Source organism: Artibeus jamaicensis, unplaced genomic scaffold (genome assembly GCF_021234435.1).
Source record: "Artibeus jamaicensis isolate MK-2021 breed Jamaican fruit bat unplaced genomic scaffold, CSHL_Jam_final contig_718, whole genome shotgun sequence".
Lineage (NCBI taxonomy): Eukaryota > Metazoa > Chordata > Mammalia > Chiroptera > Phyllostomidae > Artibeus > Artibeus jamaicensis.
Genome location: NW_026521936.1, coordinates 4,116,601 through 4,137,953, shown reverse-complemented (window position 1 = coordinate 4,137,953; position 21,353 = coordinate 4,116,601). Strand labels below are relative to the sequence as shown.

Below are 21,353 nucleotides of genomic sequence, written 5' to 3'. Positions count from 1 at the left end.
ATTACGAAATTTAAAGAGAGAAAGCTAGCCAAAAGTTTCTAAAAACCACAACTAACCATAGTTGTGTTAGTTCTACTCCAAACAAACCTTCTTCTGGCAAACTGTCCACTTCCTAGTCACCCCACTTCTTTTACTAGCACCCCCTGACGCCGACAGCTGTCCTTCTGATTCAAGGACAGCCAGCCACATGTCTCGATCAAAAGGGCACCTTCTGCCACCGGCTGCACTGGGTCACACCAAAATTCACGTGGAATGCTTAACCTCCTGTGCTTTAGAATGTGACTGTATTTGGAGGTAGGGTCCTTTTCTTTTTTTTTTTTAAGATATTTATTTATTTATTTTTAGAGATGGGGAAGGGAGGGAGAAAGAGAAGGAGAGAAACATCAGTGTGTGTGAGAGATGTGGGTCTGTGACCTCTTGTACGCCTCCATCCAGGACCCTGGTCCATAGCCTGTGCCCTGTCTGGGAATTGAACCAGCAACCTTCCAGTTCACAGGACGGCATTCAGTCCACTGAGCCACACCAGGCAGGGCTAGAAGTAGGGTCTTTAAAAAGGAATTAAGTTAAAATGAGGACATGTTGGTGGGTGCTAATTCAATGAAAGTGGAGTCCTTATAAAGACAGTAGGACACAGTCACACAGAGGAAAGATCACATGAGGACACACCAAGAAGGTAGCCATCTGCCCTGGCTGGTGTGGCTCAGTGGACTGAATAAATATCTTATTCCTGGGAATCGAAGAATCAGCGGTTCGATTCCCAGTCAGGGCACATGCCTGGGTTGCAGGCCAGGTCCCCATTTGGGAGCGTGCAAGAAGAAACTGATTGATGTATCTCTCGCACATCAGTGTTTCCCTCCCTCTTTTTCTTTCTCCCTTCTCCTCTCTCTAAAAATAAAATGTAAAAACCTTAATAAAAAAGAAGGCAGCTATCCACAGTCAAGGAGAATGATCTCAGAACAAACAAACCCCACTGACACCTTGATCTCACCCTTCCAGCATCGAGAATCATGAGAATATAAGTGTGTGGTGTCTAAGCCGCCCAGTGTGTGCTATTTTGTCACAGCGGCCCCAGCAGACTGATACTCCTGTTTAGGGGCCCCAGACCACACACGTGACCTTCCTCAAAAGAGGTGGGGGACAGGCAGGCTTTGAGAGCTACCGTAAGCGACAATCTTACACGACACCCTTCTCTGACCCCAGGTCGGGTGTCAGCATGGCATGGACTTTGAGTCCTTTTCCAGCACCACGGGGTAGGTCCTGCTCAGCTGTCTGTCCTCTCTTGTCTGGGCCCGGTGATCTTGGGGAAATATTTTTGAAGTCTGGAGATGGTAACATCTGTAGGTGTTAGTTTCTCTCATGGAACTAAAACTCGGTAAGCACACGCTCAGTTTGATTTTTTTAGACCCACCCCCCACCCCCCGCTTCTCAATGATCTTCTTTTGATTATATAAATACCTTGCAATCACAAGAACATTTTTGGAAATCCAGACTTACTACTATTTTGCCATATTTTCTTCTAGCCTTTTAAATAGTATATTCACATAACACTTCAATCAATTAAAATCCAAAACAATATTTTAACTCCTCCATATGTTTTTATTAATAATTTTACTGTTTGCTTTCTCTTCATCTAATATGGTATTGGCTGTCTTATTGAAACTTTCGTAGCCCTGGCTGGGTGGCTCAGTTGGGTGGCATGTCATCCCATACACCAAAAGGTTGCAGGTTTGATTCCTGGTCAGGGCACATGCCTGGCTTGTGGGTTTGATCTCCAGTCAGGGTGTCTGCGGAGGTAACCAATCGATGTTTCTTGCTCACATCAATGTGTGTCTCTCTCACCCTTCCTTTCTTTCTAAAATCAATACTAATATATCCTTGGGTGAGGATTAAAAACTGTATAAAAAACTTTTGTAAACATTCTACTACTTGAAAGTACACATTTTGTTTAAGCTTTCCCTCACCGATGACTCTGGACTGGACTTGCATGTACCTCTGCCCAGCTGGTCCACCTCACACTCCAGCCGCCATTACCCACAATGCACCTGGACATGGACTCGGGAACTTCCCAGTGCGCTGCCATCCCTTGTCGGGTTTGGTGTTGATCTGGAGGTTCACTGGGGTGGAGAAGGTGGTGGCGGCTGCTTCTGGGTTAATCTCCGTTTCTCCGTGCTTGGTGCTCTTTCTCTCTCCTTTGTGTCTCTTTTCCTTCCTACCACACTTGTCACCTCAATTCTTAGCTTATTGTCTTTCTTCTCTGCCCTAGAAAGGGAGTATTTCTTGCTAAGGAAAGAAGTCTGGTGCCAACAGGAAAAGGCAGATGCCATGACAGGAAGTGGCCTAAGAGAGGATAAGCTAGGGGTGCAGTCCAGGGAATGCAGGAAAGACAGATCACCTGGGCACTTTTAGGACCAACAATGGCCAAAGGTTAGTGGCATCTTAATTATCATAGTGACAGCAAATTATTGCACTATCACCATCATCATCATCATCATCTTCACTCTGTAGCCCTTTGGAGAATCTCTTTTTCTTACATAATCTTTCACAGCTGTAACTATTCCTAGATTCTAATAGCTTAGACTTTCCAGCGATGTTCATTTAACACAAAGGCATTGTTTGCATTCTGTATTCAAGTTTTCACTTTGATACAACCTGACCTTTCCTCTGTGTGGGGGGGACTGACAAGAGAACTAATGGGGTGCATCCGCTCGCTGTATATCATTCCAATAACTTTCCGTTTCTGAGCTCATTTATTTATTTAGAACAAAAACCTAAGGCCCTCTCTTCTTCCTAAGTCTGACTTCTCTCTGCGTTGAAGCCCTTCCCAATTTTGTAGAACCTAGAGCAGGTTTTCCAGACACAGGTTCACCCAGTGGCTGGGTGGCTTGAACAGTTGGTCGCATCTGCCCCAGCAGAGTGTTCACCCAGTCGGAAGCAGGCAGCAGCCCATCGGCTACTGCGGCACGTGGCCGGGAGAGAAATGAGCTGCATCTGTGTGATTTTCCACAGAAGCAATTCAGAATTTTTCTCTGAAGTCTCTCATTTTTTAAATCTTAGAAACTCATTAAAAAATTTCTAAACACTGTGCAAGGTAAATAAACATATCTGCAGACCACTGGCTGGCAACCTCTCACTCAAGGCGTATTTATTTTCCACTCACGGAATCCTTTTCCCCTTTTTGTCCAAGTTGATGTTCCAATCACACAGCCCAGGCCGAGCTGCCCAGAAGGCGTCTTCACCCTGGGGCAAAGCCTCCCACCCTCCTTCCCAGAGGAAGTAAAGAGGTTGCCTGCCCTTTCCTCCCAGTTCAGGAAATGCACTGCCAACTGAGAAATGAAATTGTGCCAAGGCAGTTTGGTAGGGAATTATAAAAATCCTCCTTACAGGAGGGTATTATACACGAAGTGTTTAGGTCAAACAGTAACTCCCCTGATAAAAGTAAATAATCTCCCAAATCTATTCAAGGAGAATTTGCTAGCAAGGGTTACAACAGAAGAAATAATTAAGACAGAATGTTTGTAACTTTTATATTGGAGGAGAAGAAATGGAGTTAGCTTTCTTAGGAATTGCAAGTGAAAAAAAAGATGTGACGCATCACATCAAAACAAACACTCATTTTAAGAAACACTATTTTTGCCCTGGCTGGTGGGGCTCAGTGGATTGAGCATGGGCCTGGGAACCAAACAACTGTGGTTTGATACCCAGTCAGGGCACATGCCTGGGTTGCAGGGGACACATGAGAGGCAACCATACATTGATATTCCTCTCCCTCTCTCCTTCCCTTCCCCTCTAAAAGATAAATAAAATCTTAAACAACAACAACACTATTTTCTACCCTTTGTTAAAGGAGTGAAAATATACCCCAAAATAGCCAGACGATTGTTTTAGGGTTGTACTTTAAGTTTGAAAATCTCCAGTTTTTCTTATTAATGTAGTAGATCTAGCGGCCAAATTCCAGCATGTAATTTTTGTATTAAGAATATACAATTCATTCTCTTTTTGACGTTCTGCTATTGACAATCCTGCAGTTTATTTGTGGAAAGAATACTTGTGTTTTTATTTTATTCGTAGTATTAATGGACAGGAAAAGGATGACACTTTTGAAATAAGAGAAGATACTACTTTTCTAATATCCCCAATGCTGGCAAAGAGCTTCTAACACTGTTAGGTTGCTAATTGGCGAAAACAGAGAACAACCACTCCCTTTGGAAAATTAGCTGGCAATTAGAAATTAGCTACAATAAAACATGTACGAGGTCTTTTGTTGTTTTGTTAGATTTTAATCTTTATTGAAAAGGCTTGGCATCTGGTCCAACCTTTTACGATAATGCTATGTTATAGAGTAATAAAAGTGGTACCTCTGCAAGTATTACAATGCTACTGCTAATGGATGGGTAAGCTCATGACTGTTAAGCTTATGAATTTAAAGGACATTTTTACTTTTTAAAAGTTTTATCTAGAGTTTTCTTTCTTGATAACCATGTCTCTTAGAAATGGAAAAATATTTACATCTGTACATTCTGTACATAGATGGTACAGTATATTATTTTCTTCCCAGCCGGTAGCTAAAATGCATACAAAGACTGGATTTTAAAACGAAGTCAAATTATTTTTTGAGGAAATATGCATTTGGTAAAGTAATAAAAGTATGAGTACAATGCTTTGCATATAAACACATGCAAATGTTTGAGCAAGATGCAATGCTTGCGTGTTAAATAAGTGTTATTGGAATCAAAATGAAATGTTTCATCTCACCGTACATGAAACACTCCAAATAATTACCGTGAAAAATGTAAGTTTAGCGTTCAAATTTTAGCGTTTTCAATTTACATCTTATCCTTAGATTTTATACAATTTGGGAGAAGAATAGTTAGTCGTTGTTACAATGTATTATTACCTTGTTGGAGGGGAATTAATGTAATTTGTGCGGCCAAGTAGTAAAAATTAAAACCCTGTATTTACTGCCCATTTATTGCAAAAGTCCTATGCAAATTTGCATAAGGAAACGAACAGAATGGACATAAGAGCATAATCGTCGCTTAATTGGAGACGGTTCGTCAACATCCATTTTGAGGACGGACAGCCACCAAAGAGCAATGCGTGTGGCCCCAGCGGAAGAATTTCCCCGGCTTCGACGGCCAGGATGACGTCGGGGCCAGCCCGGGACCGGGGACCTGGGCTCACGCCGCCTTCTCCCAGCGGCTTTTATTTCATTTCACTCTTCGGGAAACAGAGAGAGAACTCCGCGCGCGACCTAAGCACGGACACATAGAGGAACTACACGAAGGACGCTCTGCTACCCGCCATACCGAGACCCAGAACGTGGTCCCCCCGAGCCAGCCCGCCGCCGGGAGAGAAGCTGGGTCCCCGCCACGGCGAGAACAGGTGACGGGGAGGCTGGCAAGCTCTACCCCTCGGTCAACACGGATTCCTCCGCCTCCCGCGGGTCCTTCCGCGCCAAGTAGTGCGTCGCCGGCCGGCTTCCGCAAACGCCGGCCGCGGGGACCGGCCCTGACGATAGAGCGGCGAGCGGGCAGCCCCAATGTGGGGAGTCCCCTGCTGTGAGGTGCCGCTAGGGAAGGCGTGTTTTCATCTGCGCAGCCGCAGTGGGCCTGGCGGCCTGGGGGGAGATCGTGGGGGCCGACCCCCCGGGAGCAGGGAGAGCACGAGCGGGTGGCCGCGGCGCGGAGGCGTGCAGCCCACAGGGCGGGGGAGGCAGGTGTCCCGGACACCACCCCGCCCCGCCCCCAGTGCCGGCAGGAACAGGAAGCAACCCGGCCAGGCCTCGCGGGGTGGGGGAGCCCTGGCCCGCGGAGGCGCGTGACCTACTTCGTTCCAAAGTGGATTTGACAGGTTGACAGCCCGGCTCCCTGCCCCCACTGTTTTCCGGGTTCCCCTCCCGGGTCTGGGGCCCGAGGGTCGCCAGCTCTTCCGGTTTCGGCCTCCTATTGGCCTGCTTTCTGCCAGGCGGTCCGTCCCGCCTCCATCTCGGCCTCCCATTGGTCGTTCTTGCCGCCTACTCACCCTTCCATTGGTCCAGAGGTGCCTGGCGCCCGCTACGTCCTCCCATTGGCCCGACGCCCCGCCCCGCCCCCATAGGCCCTCTGGGGGAGCCGAGCTCTGCTGGTCGCTACGCTCCAGGTTCCTGCGGGTGTCCTCAGCTGCCGGCCTCCCTGGTCCTCCTCATCCAGCTCCTGTCCCTCGCTTTGCTCCACTCCCAGTATTTACCGTCTCCCCCACGTCTCTTTCCTTGCTCTGCGTTCGGGGAGCCTGAGGCCTGAGCCTGGCTGCACCCCGCGCTGCTCTGCGCCGCCTGCCCTTCGGGCCCCGTGTCCAACGCTGCCCACTCTCGCTTCCAGCCCCTTTTCTCTCTTTTGCGTCACTTCGCATTTTCCTTTCTTCCCTGGAGTAAGAGGCAGCGAAGACCTCCGGGTTTCCTCCCGGTGCCCCATCTTCTGGGGCCTTCTCTCGTCCCCCTTTCCCCGCCCACCCCGCAGTTCCTCCCTCCCTGAGCTCAACCCAGGGGAACAGACTTCCCAGCTAGCGCGGGAGACAAGGGATATGAAAACTATCAATGTTGAGGTGGCTATAGCTTTGGGGGTTTTGAAATGAAAATTAACTGGAACGCCCGGATCAACCCAGACCTCGGATCAAGATTGAGGTTTTAAAGGACCAAGTGAGAACGTTAATGACAAACTTGATTATCCCTGCAACAGTGATCATTTTTTCCTGGGGCGTCTACTCGAGTGGATGCTGTATTGTTCTTCGAACAATTAGTTTAAGGGTTGTACATATGAGTATGTTTAAGTCGTGCTAGTTTTGTAAGTGGCTGCTTTTGACTGTAAGGATAAACTGACTGATGAGGTTCGAGAGCTTATCCCCTCACAAATGTTCCAAAAAAAAACACCAAACCCGAAAACCCCTTGATTATTCAAATGAGGAGACTCAAGTAGATTTCTCAAGGTCATTAGAGTGAGAGATCTCAAACATAAACCCAGGTCAGCCTCTACGGGGGTCTGCCAGAAGGATCCATCATGGCTTATGCATACACATGCAGAAGAATAGCGGATGGGTAGCTGGTAGTAGGAGTGTTCCCGCCCACCACAGAGTCCTTACACATCCCCCACCTGGGCCTCCAAGGTCCTGCCTTCTAGGGCCCCCCAGGCCTCTCCAGACTCTGCTCACTGCCCTCCAGGTACATGAACGTCTTCCTGCCAAGCACATTTGCACGGGGCCTTTGCGTCTCTGCTGTTGCCTGGCCTGTCCGGATCAGCTTTCCTTCAGCCCTTTCCTGTGGCTGAGCTCCTCTGTCCCCGCAGGGAGGCATTGCTGACGCCTTATGGGAAGGAGGACCCCTCCCGCCAGATCCGGTTGCCCTGTTATTTCCTTCAGAGCACAGGGTGCAGTCTGAAGAATTCGTCGTGTTTATTTATTTGGGGTGTTGTTCCCGTCATGCCCCTTCCTCCATTAGCTGGTGAGAGCACCTTAGCTGTGTGCCCACACACCGTCTGGCCGGCTGGCTTGAAAGGCCCAGGAGGGCCCACCACTGACTTTCAGGTCTGATCCTGCGGATGTGAGGTAGATACACCTACAAGTAAGAGGTGGAAACGAACCTGTTCTCTTTGTCAGTGTTTTGTGCTTCTTTGATTCGTGTGCTTTCTTTCTGCCTGTTGTGTGACCAGCAGAGTGAGGGAAGAAGCTTGCTGCCCCAAGGCTGCCTCCCGCCCCCGCCCCCCCGCCCCCCCCCCCCCCCCCCCGCCTCTTTTCCAGATGCTCCCAGCTCGCCTTGCCCTCGCCCTGACCTCAGGTGGGCAGATACCTGGCAGGGAGTGCCTTCTTCCTCCAGGGCAGTCTTAGAGGGCGTGGCCCTCTGAGGGCTAGGGTGGGGGGAGGGAAGGATTTCTGGCTCTGTGTCACCATCACGCTCGGCTGGGTCCCTGTCACTGGGCGCTACCTTAGGGAGGAAAGCAGAAGAGAAGGAAGGCCCTTCTCGGTTCCCCTTCCTCCTTCTGGGGTCCTGTCCAGCAGCTGGGTCCGTCTCATCTTTCTCAGGAGCCCTTGCACAGGGAAGCACTCTGCCTGCTGAGACCAGGAGGCCCGAGCCAGTTGCTGGAAAGTTGAAATCTATCTAGTCTTAACCGCCCCAAACAGGCACCTCACCTGGCTGGGTCTGGTACCCCTCTGGGTCTCAGTTACATCATCTGCCTTGGCCTGGGTTGTTTACTCATAGTTTCAGGGATATGGACAGCTATCAGCCCACACACGAGTGCTGTGGCTTTCCCTCGGGGCCACAGCGAGGCGCCAGGAGCAGGAAAGCCAGAGATCCCTCATCTGCGTCCAGTTGGACGGAGTTAACTTCTAGTCCTGCGGTCTGGGCCAGAACCTTCCCGTTCACCCTGGTTGGGCCCTCCCGGCTTTGTAAGTGTTTGTAACCCCCCAGACCAGGGATTGGCCAGGAGAATCAAAAGTGTTGATCAGGTTAAACCAATCAGGGCAGGTCCTTAGACCAGACACTGGGGTGATTACAGGTAAGCGTGTGGAACTGAAATCTAAATACTTTCAGGAGAGGTGTGTGTGTGGGTGGGCGTGGGGGACGGACACTGAGTCGGTATTCAACAGGGCCCCTGCAGGTACTTAGCACAGCACATGGCGTGCCAGGACCGCTGGTTAATGCCGGCACAGACAACTCGGCATGGGAGAATTAGCCTGCCACCCAAAGACTTTCAGCACAGGCCCGTCATCTAGCTTCATGAGTTCAGGTAGTCTACAGAGGTTGCACCATTTCAGGGGTGGAAGCGGACTTGGCAGTCAAAGCGCTGAAGCCGTCACTGTTTGGGCTTCAAAGCCCACACTCACAGAGATGAGTCTGGGTCTCACCTTCCTCCTCTGGGGTGTGGGGCTGATGGCACGGGTCCCGCCTGCATGCATCTTTATTCCGTGGGTCAAGCGAGGCAATGGTTCTAGGAAGGGCTTGGGAAAGTAAATAAAACGCTATTTTTGGGCAAGCCTTTTGTTGTTGTTGTTGCTGATGTAGTAATACTGCCTTAGTAAGTGGAGAAAGGGAGAGGTTGTTCAAAGGATAAGCTTACTTGACTTCTAGAAATGAATAACACTCCAGAACCAGCCAAGAGTGTGTGCGCTGGTGTTTGCGCACAGGCTGTCTTCTCAGGCCAGGTCCGGGAGGCGTGAGGCTGCAGTGCAAGTGTGGCGCTCCTGCCTTTAGGGAGAGGCATGGGGAGTGGCTCTCGTGGCGAGAGGTGGGGCTCTAAACCAGGTCATCTCACCCCGAGTCCCTCCCGGGGGAGGACAGGTCTAGTGTGGGGGAGCAGCAGCCCGCCTCAGAGCAGTCTCCTGTTCATGGCTCGCCCTCCCGGGCCCGTGCGAGTCCTCTGCAGAGCGGTTGGACAGGCAGGGTTGTCATGCGACAGATGTGTAGGAGGAAATATCTGTGAGGGAAGAAAGAGGAGACAGTTGGCGGCAGCAGCAGGGAGGGCCGACCCCTGGGAAGGGGAGGTGGAGTGGGCAGAGTGGGCAAAAAAGGTCTGCAGCTCGGGGAGCCGGCGTTGGTAGAGCTGATGGGTGTGCTGGAGCTCTAGCGCCCTTCTGAGGAGTGCGGTGCAGAAGGCGGGTGCTCAGTTGAGTGCATCCCCTGTGGAGCAGGGGATGCGAGTGGGGTATTTTCACAGTCTCACACCATTTCATGAGGTTTCCAGTGGCTTCACGCAGTCATGCATTCAGTTGGCTGTTAACTACCATGTGTCCTGTGTCCATCACGGTAGCAAAGGGGACCGCTGTCTCTCCCTTCCATGGCATTTATTCGTTTTTAAATGGCAAATCTGCCTCATCAAGTGAGTGTCCTTGCTTGGTGATCAGGCTGAATTCTGGAACCCAGGTAGTTCCTAACACTGGGGTGACAGTACATGTTCCAACTGCAGGGACCAGTCCCCTGTGCCCCTCTGTGGTTTGAGTGAGGTACAGATACATGTGATTCCAGCACTTACCACCTCTCACAGAATGAGAGGAAAGTGTTAACCGTTACACTTCTAGAAGCCTACTAGTTGGTTAAGTCTGAAATAGAGTATATGAGGGCTCGCTAGAGAGAAGAAGAGGAAAAATATTTTATAAAAGTAAAAAGCTGAAGAGATCAGAAGAGAGGGAAAGGCATGAAAGAAGAGAAATTTTTTTAAATTTTTTTATTGATTATGTGTTAGTTCTATTCCCCCTTTCATTCCCCTCCACCCTACCCCCCATCCCCACCATTACCCCCCCTTTAGTTTATGACCATGTGTCTCAAGTCCTTTAGATTCTATATTTCCCATGCTATTCTTGCCCCCCCTTCTATTTTCTATCTACCGTCTATGCTACTTATTTTCTGTACCTTCTCCCCCCTTCTCCTCCTCCCACCCCCCTGTTGCTAACCCTCCTTGAGATCTTCATTTCTATTTTCCACTCCTGATCTAGCTGTCCTTTTAGTTTGCTTTCGTTTTAGGTGTGGTTGTTAATAACTGTGAGTTTGTTGTCCTTTCACTGTTCATGTTTCTTTAACTTCTTTTTCTTAGATAAGTCCCTTTAACATTTCATATAATAAGGGCTTGGTGATGATGAACTCCTTGAATTTGATCTTATCTGAGAAGCACCTTATCTGTCCTTCCATTCTAAATGAAAGTTTTGCTGGATAGAGCAATCTTGGTTGTAGGTCTTTGGATTTCATGACTTGGAATACCTCTTTCCAGCCCCTTCTTGCCTGTAAGGTCTCTTTTGAGAAATCCGCTGACAGTCTGATGGGGACTCCTTTGTAGGTGACTGTCCCCTTAGCTCTTGCTGCTTCTAGGATTCTCTCCTTCATTTTAATTTTGGCTAATGTAATGATGATGTGCCTTGGTGTGTTCCTTCTTGGGTCCAACTTCTTTGGTACTCTCTGAGCTTCCTGGATTTCCTGGAAGTCTATTTTCTTTGCCAGATTGGGGAAATTCTCCTTTATTATTTGTTCAAATAAGTTTTCCACTGGTGGCTGTGCCTTTCCCCCTTCTGGTACCCCTGTAATTCGGATGTTGGAGCGTTTAAAGATGTCCTGGAGGTTCCTAAGACCCTCCTCATTTCTTTGAATTCTTGCTTCTTGACTCTTTTCTGTTTGGCCATTATTTGCTTTCTTCTGGTCTACTCCATTGATTTGAGTCCCAGTTTCCTTTTCATTGCTATTGGTGTCCTGTGCAATTCCATTCATTTCAGTTAGTTTCGCCTTCATATATTTGTCTAATTTGTGGCTATAATCAACCAGTTCTGTGAGGATCCTGATGACCAGTGTTTTAAACTGTGTGTCTGAGAGTTTTGCTATTTCTTCATCGCTTAGATCTATGGGCTCTGAGGCTTTGCGATCTTCTTGTGCCATTTTTGGTCTGTTCGTGTCCTTTAAGTGTGAGAAGCGGTGCCTTGGACTCCCAGGTTGCTGGGTTGTGACGCTGTATGTGGGGGCGTGGTCAGAGCGGGGAAAGGGCGACCCCCTCTGCTGTTTCTCACAGCTGGGTGCGGAGGAGCAGTGCCTTAGGTGGTTCACCTGGGCCGGGCCACTCAGAGTCGCTGGGTTATGACGCTGTATGTGGAGGTGGGGTCAGAGCAGGGAGATGGCGGCGCCCTCCACTGCCGTTTGCCGCGGGGACCCGCCGGGCTCCGGTCCAACCACCCACTCCCTCGCCTGTCCACCCGCGCACAAATGCGTGACCACAGTCAACACGCAGCACCGCTCCCCCACTGTCTCCCCCGCGGTCGCTCGCCTGGTCGCTTGCTCGGTCGCTCCCTAGGTCCAACCCTGTGCCTGGATTCCGCGCGTCTGGATTCCGCGCCTGAGTCCGTCTGACCGAGTTTTCCTGTGCAACCCCGCTTCACCAGCCGCTGGTTTCACCCCTTACCGGTCAGGCTGAAGAATTTGTTGTTAACGGACTTCCGAAAAGTTCAATTTTCCGTGTTCTGGCTGTGTTTTCTGTTGCTAATATTTCGTTGTCTCTAAACTTGGTTGTGTGAGAAGGTACGGCACATCCACCTATGCCTCCATCTTGGCGGAAGTCTCAGAAATTTATTTTATGAAGAGGAAATAGCCCTGGCTGGTGTAGCTCAATGGACTGAGCACAGGCCTGCAAACCAGAGGATCATGGTTTGATTCCCAGTCAGGGCACATGCCTGGGTTGCAGGCCGGTTCCCGGCAGGGGATGCACAAGAGGCAAACGTACATTGATATTTCTCTTCCTCTCTCCTTCCCTTCCCCTCTAAAGATAAATGAATAAACTCTTAAAGAAAAAAAAAAAGAGGAAATATAGATCTTGGAGAGGAAATGGAATTATCTTCCTGCTCAACCTTTTGCATAAGGTTGAGGAGGCATTTCAAGAAGGTATAGAATAGAAGGCAAAGAAGTTTAATTACTCATTGTAATGAGAACCCATAGAAACTGTTGGAAAGAAAGGTACCATAGGCAAAAAAGAAAAAGAAAGAAGGAAAGAGGTGAGAAATATATGATTAGGGATCTGAAATAAGGCAGTTGAAAAAACAACACAAACTATAACGCGAGAGGGGGAAGCAGAGCCATTATCTGTAATGGACTGGAAACATAACAGACAGTGCTGGTGAGCACGCGGAGCAGAGCGGATCGATGCCCTGCTGGCGGGAGCGCACAGTGGTGCCGCCGTGGTGGAGAGCAGTGTGGAGGGTCTTCGAAAACGTATCACAAGAACGGCCTGATGACCCAGCAATTCCACTTCTAGGCATTTATTTATGTGATGATAATGACATTCCTAACTCAAAAAGACATCTGGATCCCAGGCTCCTAGCAGTGAGCGTTATTTACAGCCGCCGAGACGTGGAAGCAACCCGATTGTCCTCGGGTGGATGAAGAAGATGTGGTATATGTATGCAATGGAATATTACTCAGCCAAGAAAAGAAGTGAATCTTGTCATTTGCAACAACACGACTTAACCTTGAGAGCATTATGCTAAGTGACATACATCAAAGAAAGACCAATACCGTGTGATCTGCTTATATGTGCAATCTGAAAAAGGGAAGAAACCCAAACTCACAGATGCAGAGAACAGATTCGTGGTACCAGAGGTGGAGATGGGGGGTGGGTGAGGAGAGTGGGTGAAGTGGGTAAAAGTAGGCAAGAGGTCAAACTGTCAGTTATGATTTGAACACGTCCTGCATAGGTAACGTGCCCTGCGGTGACTATAGTTAACAGCACTAGATCGGAGGCCCTGGCCGGGGAGCTCAGCTGGTCAGAGCATCCTCCCAATACACCAAGGTTGCAGGTCCCCTCTCAGGGCACATCCAAGAAGCAGGCAATGAATGCATCACTGAGAGGAACAACACACTGCTTGCTCTCGCTCTCTCTTCTCCCATCCCCTCTCTCTCTAAAAGCAATAAATAAAAGCATAAAACTGTACTATATTGTATATTTTAAGTCTGCTAAGAGTGTAAGAAAAACATCGGAGCTGTGGTGATGGGCGTTAACCTCACTTTCTGCGGTGATCAGGCCGCCGAATATCTATCCACGTATCACGTGATTACGTGGCACGTCTGACGCAGATACAATGTTATTTGTCAATTGTGCCTCAATTCATTTTTTAAAAGTTTAAATTTCAGTAACATCCGGGTATATTTTGAAATGTTTTTCATATCGTTTCAGGAATTAAGGCATGTGTAGATGCTTCTCAAATTAAAATCTAAAGTTGCAAGCACTTTTGGAAACTTTTTCACCCGAAACAATATTGCAACGGGTTTTCTAATGTCTTTTGCGAACAAGTCACACCAACACAATTGAAATAGGAGATTTTCGATCATGATGAAGGTAGAAATGAAGGTGAAATATGCAATATTTTGCATCTATGCAGGGAAGATGGAGGGTGGCCGGCAGGCTCTCTCGTCCCTTCCCGAGGGCAGGTGCTGGCCCAGGGGCGCAGGAGGGGGTGGCTCCCAGGAGGTAAGCCCAGGTGAGCAGCCACGTGGAGGCCTCCGCGGGGCTGGGGTTCGGAGCCAGTGGGCACAGGAGGCAGAACACTCAGGTGTTCCCACGGTTAAAGAGATTCAGGCAATCCGGGTCTGAAAGCGTTTCTCCTTGGGAGTTCCGTGAAGTCTAGAAAGTCTTGCTTGGCTCCATCTTGCCTTTCTGACGCGTCTGTGAGTTAGAAGAAAACTTCTCGAGGACGCTTATTGTGTTTTTTAACCTCTGTAGTGAATAAAACCACATCTAAAGATGCGCTGCCTTCTTTGCTAACCAGGATCTAGTCGCGCTCAGCTCCGCGGTAACCAGTGCCAGGCTCTGCTGGGGAACGTGCAAGGGCAGTGTCTGGACTCCCCACACAGTCTGTCCGCTGGTACAGGGTTTGAATTTTCAAGCCCTGGACACAGTGGGCACGAAGCGTGTGGTGATGTCTCTCCGCAACCCAATGATCTCAGCGTGTCCTGTTCCAGCTCCCGCTCTGCCGGGCGGTGGAACACTTAATCTGGTTAATTCCAAGTACATTAACCTCTTCCTGGTTTTCCTTGACCAGCTCAGGCCTCAAGCGAGTCAATCCTTCACCTCCTCCTCTGAGCCCAGGGAAACCCGCCTCCCAGGCCGGGTGCTGGCGGTGCTGGCGCACCGCAGAGCGTTCAGCGGGCCCTTCCTTCCACGCCTCCCCCACAGCCCATTCCGTCCCCTTCCGCTGGCACTCGGACCTCCTGGGGCCCCAGGGCTGGAGACTGGAAGCAGGGAGCGTCCTCTGTGCTCAGACGCTGCGCCGCCCCTCCCCCAGCTTTCCCAGAGTCTCAGGGCTGTTCCCCGTCTCGCTCCTTGGAGCCCTGGGAGAGGTGAGCAGAGCCCCTCTGAGAAATTCATCAGCATCTCTCTTGTCTCCACCCCAACCTTCTTCCTCTCCTCCGTAAGGAAGGGGGATCTTCGAACGTGGGGGGCAGGTGTGTGGAAGGAAAGGTGGCTCAGCTCCCTTGGGAATCCAAGATCTCTGGTCTACTGCAGGTTTCAATGTTTTTGAGCCAGAGGGCCAGCTCTGCTTGGGGCGGTGACCTTAACTGGGGAACTGAGCTCAGGGGGCATTTTCAGTAAACCACACTGGGTAGTAGCCAATCGCCAGCAGTTGGTTAGGATCCCAGAAGGCCCCAAAGGGAGCCCTGTGACTCGCACCTGTCCGTCAGTCCAGCCAAAGACAGGGTTCCATGGCAAGACGCCTTCACACGAGTTTTGCTCATTCACCAATAAAATTGTTGAGTTCCCCGAGCCTCGATGTTCTCTCTTCCTCCCACTCAGATAGATGTCCCTGTTTTGGAGTTCTCTGTTTTCCCTCTCGAATTGTAGCTTTCTCCTTCCCCCATCTGGGCACTGAAGGGACCCCAGCCTAGCAAGGCAAACGCCGGTCCTCCAGGGCTCCCTTCAGCAAGTTGCTCTTGAGAAGAGGTGCCTTAGACGAAGGACCTGCACAAGCTGCTAACAAGTCTTCAGTCGAGTTTTCACCTGGAACCAGTGACTTTTTCCCTTTGGGACTCCAGCACCTGTGCAGGTCTGGTCTGTCCTGTGCCCACTCAAAGCAATAGCTCTCACCACTCACTGCAGCCCTGCCACCCGAGACAGGTGCACAGCTCCTTCATCCGCCCACACTCAGACACTGCCCTTGTCCTTCCCTGTTTCCTCCAGATCTTGCTGCTTTGCTCTCTGCCTGCTGGATCGCAGGAGAGCTCCAGGAAACAATGTTGCTAAACCGGAAGGGATTTGGGATGGAAGAACAGCTGAGCCCACCAGCTGCAAGTGAGATACGACCACCCACTAGGAATTGTCCTTTCTGAAATTCAGTTGCTTCTACAGAAAAGAAACACTTTGGAAGGGGCCTGGGTAACCAGCTCCATGGACCTTGGGAGGACTTGAGACCCTGCCTGCAGGAGACCTTGGACCTCAACCCTGTAGCCTCGGAAGCTGGGTCAGGATCTAGTAAAATCAAGATCACGTTCTGGTCAACTTCCCCATAGTCAGCAGGTGATGAAAAACAACTTGATATCTGAGTCCCATATTTTGACACTTAAACAGAATGCCTAAGGTGATATTAAGGAGGATACTTGATTTCAAAGCATAATCGAGATATAGCTAATTGGGATTATTGCTCAGACCAGTGCTTGTCAAACTTTAATGTGCACCCCAGTCACCTGAGGGTCTTGCTAAAGTGCACATTCTGACATAGTGTGGGGGGTCAGGCCCTATATTTCTCATTTGTTCCTGATGCTACAGGTTCATGAACCACTTCAGGTAGCAAGAGCTGGGGAGGCAGGAGGTCATGGGGAAGGTGACCCTCATCTGATGCTAAAAGGACCCTGAGACCCAGACTTCTTCTGCTTCTGTAGAACTCTCCATCCTGGCCCTTCCCCCGAGCCCTTCCTGCCAGCTGCCCTGGGTGCTCCTGCGCCCGCTGTGTGACATTTGCTGTCCTTCTGGAGTGGCCGATGCTCTTTAGATGACAGTAAGGGGAAAGCACCGCTGGCTCACTCAGTGAGACTTATCTGAAGGCCACAAAGCTGAAGAACTGACCAACCAGTCTCGGGGTGATGGGAAGCAGGGCCTCTAACACAAGCTCTGGGCCTCCCCACCCCGTCCCCCTGCCCCCGCCATCCCAGCACACTCAAGGTGCCTGCATTCTCTGTCCTTAAATTTCAAGTGTGGGTCACATGTTTTTGCCTTTAAGCATAAGCTCGTTACATCTGTGGTGCCCATTCTTTCCTTGTCCCTTGTAAGACTGACCTTGAGAACTTTTTTAATTAAAATTTTTTCTATTTTAGGGAAAGGGAGAGAGAGAGAGACATCCATGAGTTTCTCCACTTATTGAAGCTTTCACGGGTTGATTCTTATATGTGCCCTGACTGGGGACTGAACTCCTAACCTGGATGTTTTGGGACAATCCTCTGAGCAACTGAGCTACCTGGCCAGAGCTGACCTTGGTCATTCTAACTTGCATTTACACATACGGACTTCTGTGGGTGTATCTGTGTATCTGGGGGGAGGGGGGAAGGAGAGGGCGATGAAATGTTACAATATGATTTTTCCCCAAACTATCAAAAAAAAAAATCCCCTCGTGTATCAAACTTGGAACGTTTAAAATACCTTGTGTTATTGCATTGTTGGATCTCTGTTATATCTTGGACCCATAACTAAAATGTTCTGTGTGAGCAGGACCATCTTTATTATTCATTTATTTATTTATTAGAGAATAAACATGGCTTTTACACTAATTTGAAAAACACTAATTGTAAATATCCCAAGGGCCATTTTGAGGTGTATTTGCTGTGTTATCATAGGGGTCATATCTATGAAAACATCACAGCAGAGACATTTATAATAGGGGCCACAAAACAGGGAATGACTATGGATTTCCATTTTCTTGTAACATTGGCCAGTGTAACATTGGCCAATGACTTATTTTTTCTGGAGCTCAAATGTGCCTGCTGCCACTGAGAGACCATCAGCCTTCTTTCTCACCTTTGGATGATTGCACAGAATTTATATAAAGTCCTTTCGACCTGCTTCAGAGGGTTCCCTGTTTCTGTCATGACCACTGTCACTAAGGAATGGGGACTGCAATACGGAACATGAGGGGAGGAAGGAAGTATGAAAGCTCTTAGCTGTTTTCCCTGAGACACAATGGTGGAGAGAAACGAGGACGCAGGGAGGGTTCTCCGAACCTGGGATTAATAGTAGTGAGTGTGGTTCTCTGCGTGTCCATCCGCCCTCCTTGGTTCTCCAGCACTTTTTAGGCCCCTAGGGAAACCTCACCTCTTGTGAGTTTCTAATGGATCTTTGCAAATTTGTATCGGTTGGTTGCAGCTTTTTTGTTTCTATGATTCTAAGAGGTTGCAGCCTCCCCTCTCCTAGACTCTGCCGCTAGACCCTGCTCTTTCCCCAGAGCAAAGGGGCTTGAATGGTCAAAGAGGAAGAGGCTTGGGCAGCTCTTTCCACTCTGCTCCCAGCTCTTTCATGCCCGGGGGTGTCCAGTCGGGGTCGGAGCCCCGCCTGGATACCCAGGTGCTCCCTGCTCCCCTCCCCTGCAGGACAAGCTCGGTGCAGGTCCAACTTGTGTGTTCTCATCTCTCGGCACCCATGCCAAGGTTGCTTTCTTTTTTAAAGTTACATTTCTGCCTGCCTGCCAGCTGATTTCCCTCCATTCTCCTCCTCCTTCTTGCCTTAAATAATATCCCTTTCTTCTTCCAAACACTCTCAGTAGGAATGAGCTGCCACTTCTGTAAGCTGGGACTGATGTCCTCAGATGGCTAAAGTGACATCTAGACAGAAATTCCTGTACGTTAGAGCACAGGTGGCAAACACCAGGCCCACAGCCCGAATCCAGCCCTCCACCTTGTTCCATCCGGCCTAGCACCTCATTTCTTCCGGGCGGTAGCGCCAAAGCTCTCGCTTAACTGTTAAGTAGTTACATTTACACAGCCCTAAAATTACATTCAGCTCTTTGAAGGCAACCACGAGGCTGATGCGGCCCCCAGTGAAAATGAGTTTGACACCCCTGTGCTAGAATATCACACATGAATAAAGTGGTTGGGGAGAGATTCATGCACATTTTTTTACATCCCCAGATATTTAATTAAAAACCTGTAATAGAATCGAATCCTGCTCTTATTGGAGGAAAAGAGTAGAATCTGATGGAGAGAAACAGATTTTTTTTTTTAAAGCCAAGAATCTGAAAGAAGTCAAGGACTTTTATGTTGTTTTTAACTAAAGAAATGGACTCTGTCCCAAGCATGGAGGGAATAAGTAAGGCAATAGTCGTTTCGGGGGTGATTGTGCGTCCTTGACAGCCCCCCCCCCCCTGCCTGTTGTCTGGACTTATGTGTTTCCACGGGTGACGGGTCTCCATCCCTTGGCCTTCTTATTAGGATTCAGGTCCTGCTGGCCCGGGGCACTTTCCTTGGCCATCACGATTTCATTCACAGTCAGGAGCTCCAGGACCACGTCCGCCACGGCTTGGAGGCCTTGGGCCTTGGCGCCCAGGGTGTCCCACACCTCTTCCCGGGCCGTGTCGATCATGCCTTCAAACCCCACCCCGGCTAGGAAGTACCCAGCCTGGTGAGCAGCGCTCATGTCCGCCATCACGGAGGCGGCGGCCAAGCCCGCGTTCTCTGCCAAGGTGGCAGGGAGAGCCCGCAGGGCCTGGGCAAACGCCAGGAGCACGGGGCCCCGAGGCCCTTCCAGTGCGGTCCCCGTATCAGAGAGCATCTTCGCCAGAGCCATCTCGGTAGCCCCGGCTCCTGGAAGCAGTCTGGGGTCCTGGCACAGCTGGAAATAGGCATCGATTCCATGGTAGACGGCCTGCTCTGCCTCCCGGAGCCCCGCCGTCGTGGGGCCCCGGAGGACCACGGAGAGCGCAGGGGTTGCCGGAGGCTCCCATTCAAACACCACGGCCAGGCCTTCCCGCAGCTCCTGCCCGTACACCCGCTGGCACTTCCCGGGCTCCAGGGGGGCAACCAGGTGATGCATCACAGGTGTGCCCAGAACCTCGCTCAGGCCGGCCAGCTCCCGCGGGGACTTCACCTGAACCACCATGATGTCGAACTTATCGGCCTGTGCCAGGGGGTTCTCCTCCACCTCCCCGCACACCACCGCCACGTTAACGCCCGCACTTGCCAGCTGCGCTACTTGCTTTTGGAACAGGCTCTCGCTCCCTTTCCTAAACTGAGTGAGGTCTGCAGGACCGGATAGACGGGCCTTCGCGGGGGCATTTGGACTGGGAAGCCCGAAGGGGCAAGCAAAGACTGCCACCCTGGCGCCTGTCGGCACCACGGTCACTTGCCCGCACGGCTTCCCCGGCACAGCCAGCCCAGGCAGCAGGCACGAGTCCTCCGGCTGCCCTCCTCGCAGCGCGCACACCCCCACGCGCTCCCGGCGGAAGGTGCCGTCCAGCTCCTTCGCCGCCCAGCACACCTGCGCCACCAGCTTGGCCAAGTACCCAGCCTGGGACAGCGTGTGGGTATTCATCACCGAATACAGGGCCCTGGACGGGTCTTCCAAAGGCCCCAGAGCCCGGACCGCCAGCGACGGCAGCAGGGCCAGGGTCTCCGCGGCGGCCGCGGCGTAGGCCTCCCGGAGCTGGGCGCGGGGCAGGCCGGCCCGCAACAGGAGCTCGGCCTGCGTCAGCAGGGCCTCGGCCAGCAGCACCACGAAGGCCACCCCGTCGCCGCAGTGTTCGGCTTGGCCCAGCGCGGCGTCCCGCAGCAGCCGAGCAGCTGGGTGCTGCAGCTGCAGGGCTCCCAGGATGGCCGTGGCGTACCCCGTGAAGACGGTCTCTCCTTTGGCGGTCACCAGGAGCTTCTGGAGGCCGTAGGGGCCGTAGCACGGCCGGATGACATTGGCCAAGGCCTGCGCCGCGGCCAGGCTGCTGAGAAGGTGCTGCTCCTCTGTTCCCTGACCGCTGGGGCCCGGCCACAGCCGCTGGGGCAGCTCCCGCACTGAAGCGGCTTGGTGAGCCATGGCCTGTCGGGAGGGGGGCCGCCCTGGATGCAGGAACGCTCCGGAAGGGGGCGGGGTGGGGGTGGGGAAGCGATACCAAGCTTTTGAAGCTACTCAAGGGGTCAGTGGACACACGGGCCGGGCCGTAACCCAGTGTCTGGGGTCAGCTGCCCTCCAGGCTGGGTTTGGGGGCGAGCCCAGGTCTGAAACCACCCCACACTGAGCTGTAAGGGAAGGAGGCTGCTGGGGCCTCTGACCCTTGGTGGCCAAAAGGGATCCCATCCTGATGACCTCACAGAGTGGCACCTGGAACCCCGGGCGGGGAGTGAGGTCACAGAAGGCTGGTTAGAGTCCGGGAGGGCCTTCGGGTGCACCCAAGTCAGGCCTGGGGTCCAGAGGGCTCGGGACACACCCGAGTGCCAGGCCCTGGCACCGCATTTGAATGTTGGAGACTGTGAGGAGACCACGAAGTGGATGAAAGGATGGACCCACTTAGATTCCCTGATGACATTGTGGCCCCTCGTTGCCCATTTAAGGGGGAGCGTGTCCCGTTGGTTTCCCTCCCTGCACAGGACCAGCCAGGGCCTCCGCCTCTGGCCGCCTTATCCGTCTGTCTGTGCTAGTCATCCGGTTCCTTCAGGTGTCTGTCGGTCTGTCTGTCTTTCAGGTTGCAGGAGTGTGACACCAAGCAAAGTGGGACAGCTCCTTCCAAGGACAACAATGTCACCAAGTTGGCAAAGGCAGGGCAAGACGAGGGAGAGAGGCCCACAGCCCACAGACAAACAGGAGTGGACAGCGTGGAGGGAAAGGGACCCGCCTCCCAATGGTCAGGAAGGTAGAAAACCTGAGTGAACAGAGTTGGGGCCCCCTCGGCCTCCCCCT

General features: G+C 51.2%; 1 protein-coding gene and 1 long non-coding RNA gene across 2 annotated transcripts; one reads left to right on the top strand and one right to left on the bottom strand.

Annotated features, from left to right (window-relative positions):
* Positions 1–5,018: 5,018 nt before the first annotated feature.
* Positions 5,019–18,810, top strand: LOC128628366 (uncharacterized). The gene is made up of 3 exons (XR_008392747.1): positions 5,019–5,382; positions 15,669–16,004; positions 16,799–18,810. It is a non-coding gene; the product is annotated as an uncharacterized LOC128628366 (long non-coding RNA).
* A 41-nt stretch (positions 18,811–18,851) lies between these two features.
* On the bottom strand, positions 18,852–20,492 carry CCT8L2 (chaperonin containing TCP1 subunit 8 like 2). The gene has a single exon (XM_037131933.2). It carries the CDS (start codon positions 20,490–20,492, stop codon positions 18,852–18,854), a length of 1,641 nt encoding a protein of 546 aa, XP_036987828.2.
* Between the last annotated feature and the right edge of the window lie 861 nt (positions 20,493–21,353).

What these genes read in the sequence shown, in the direction of transcription:
- CCT8L2 (XM_037131933.2), bottom strand. Translation starts at nt 20,492, where the DNA reads ATGGCTCACCAAGCCGCTTCAGTGCGGGAGCTGCCCCAGCGGCTGTGG.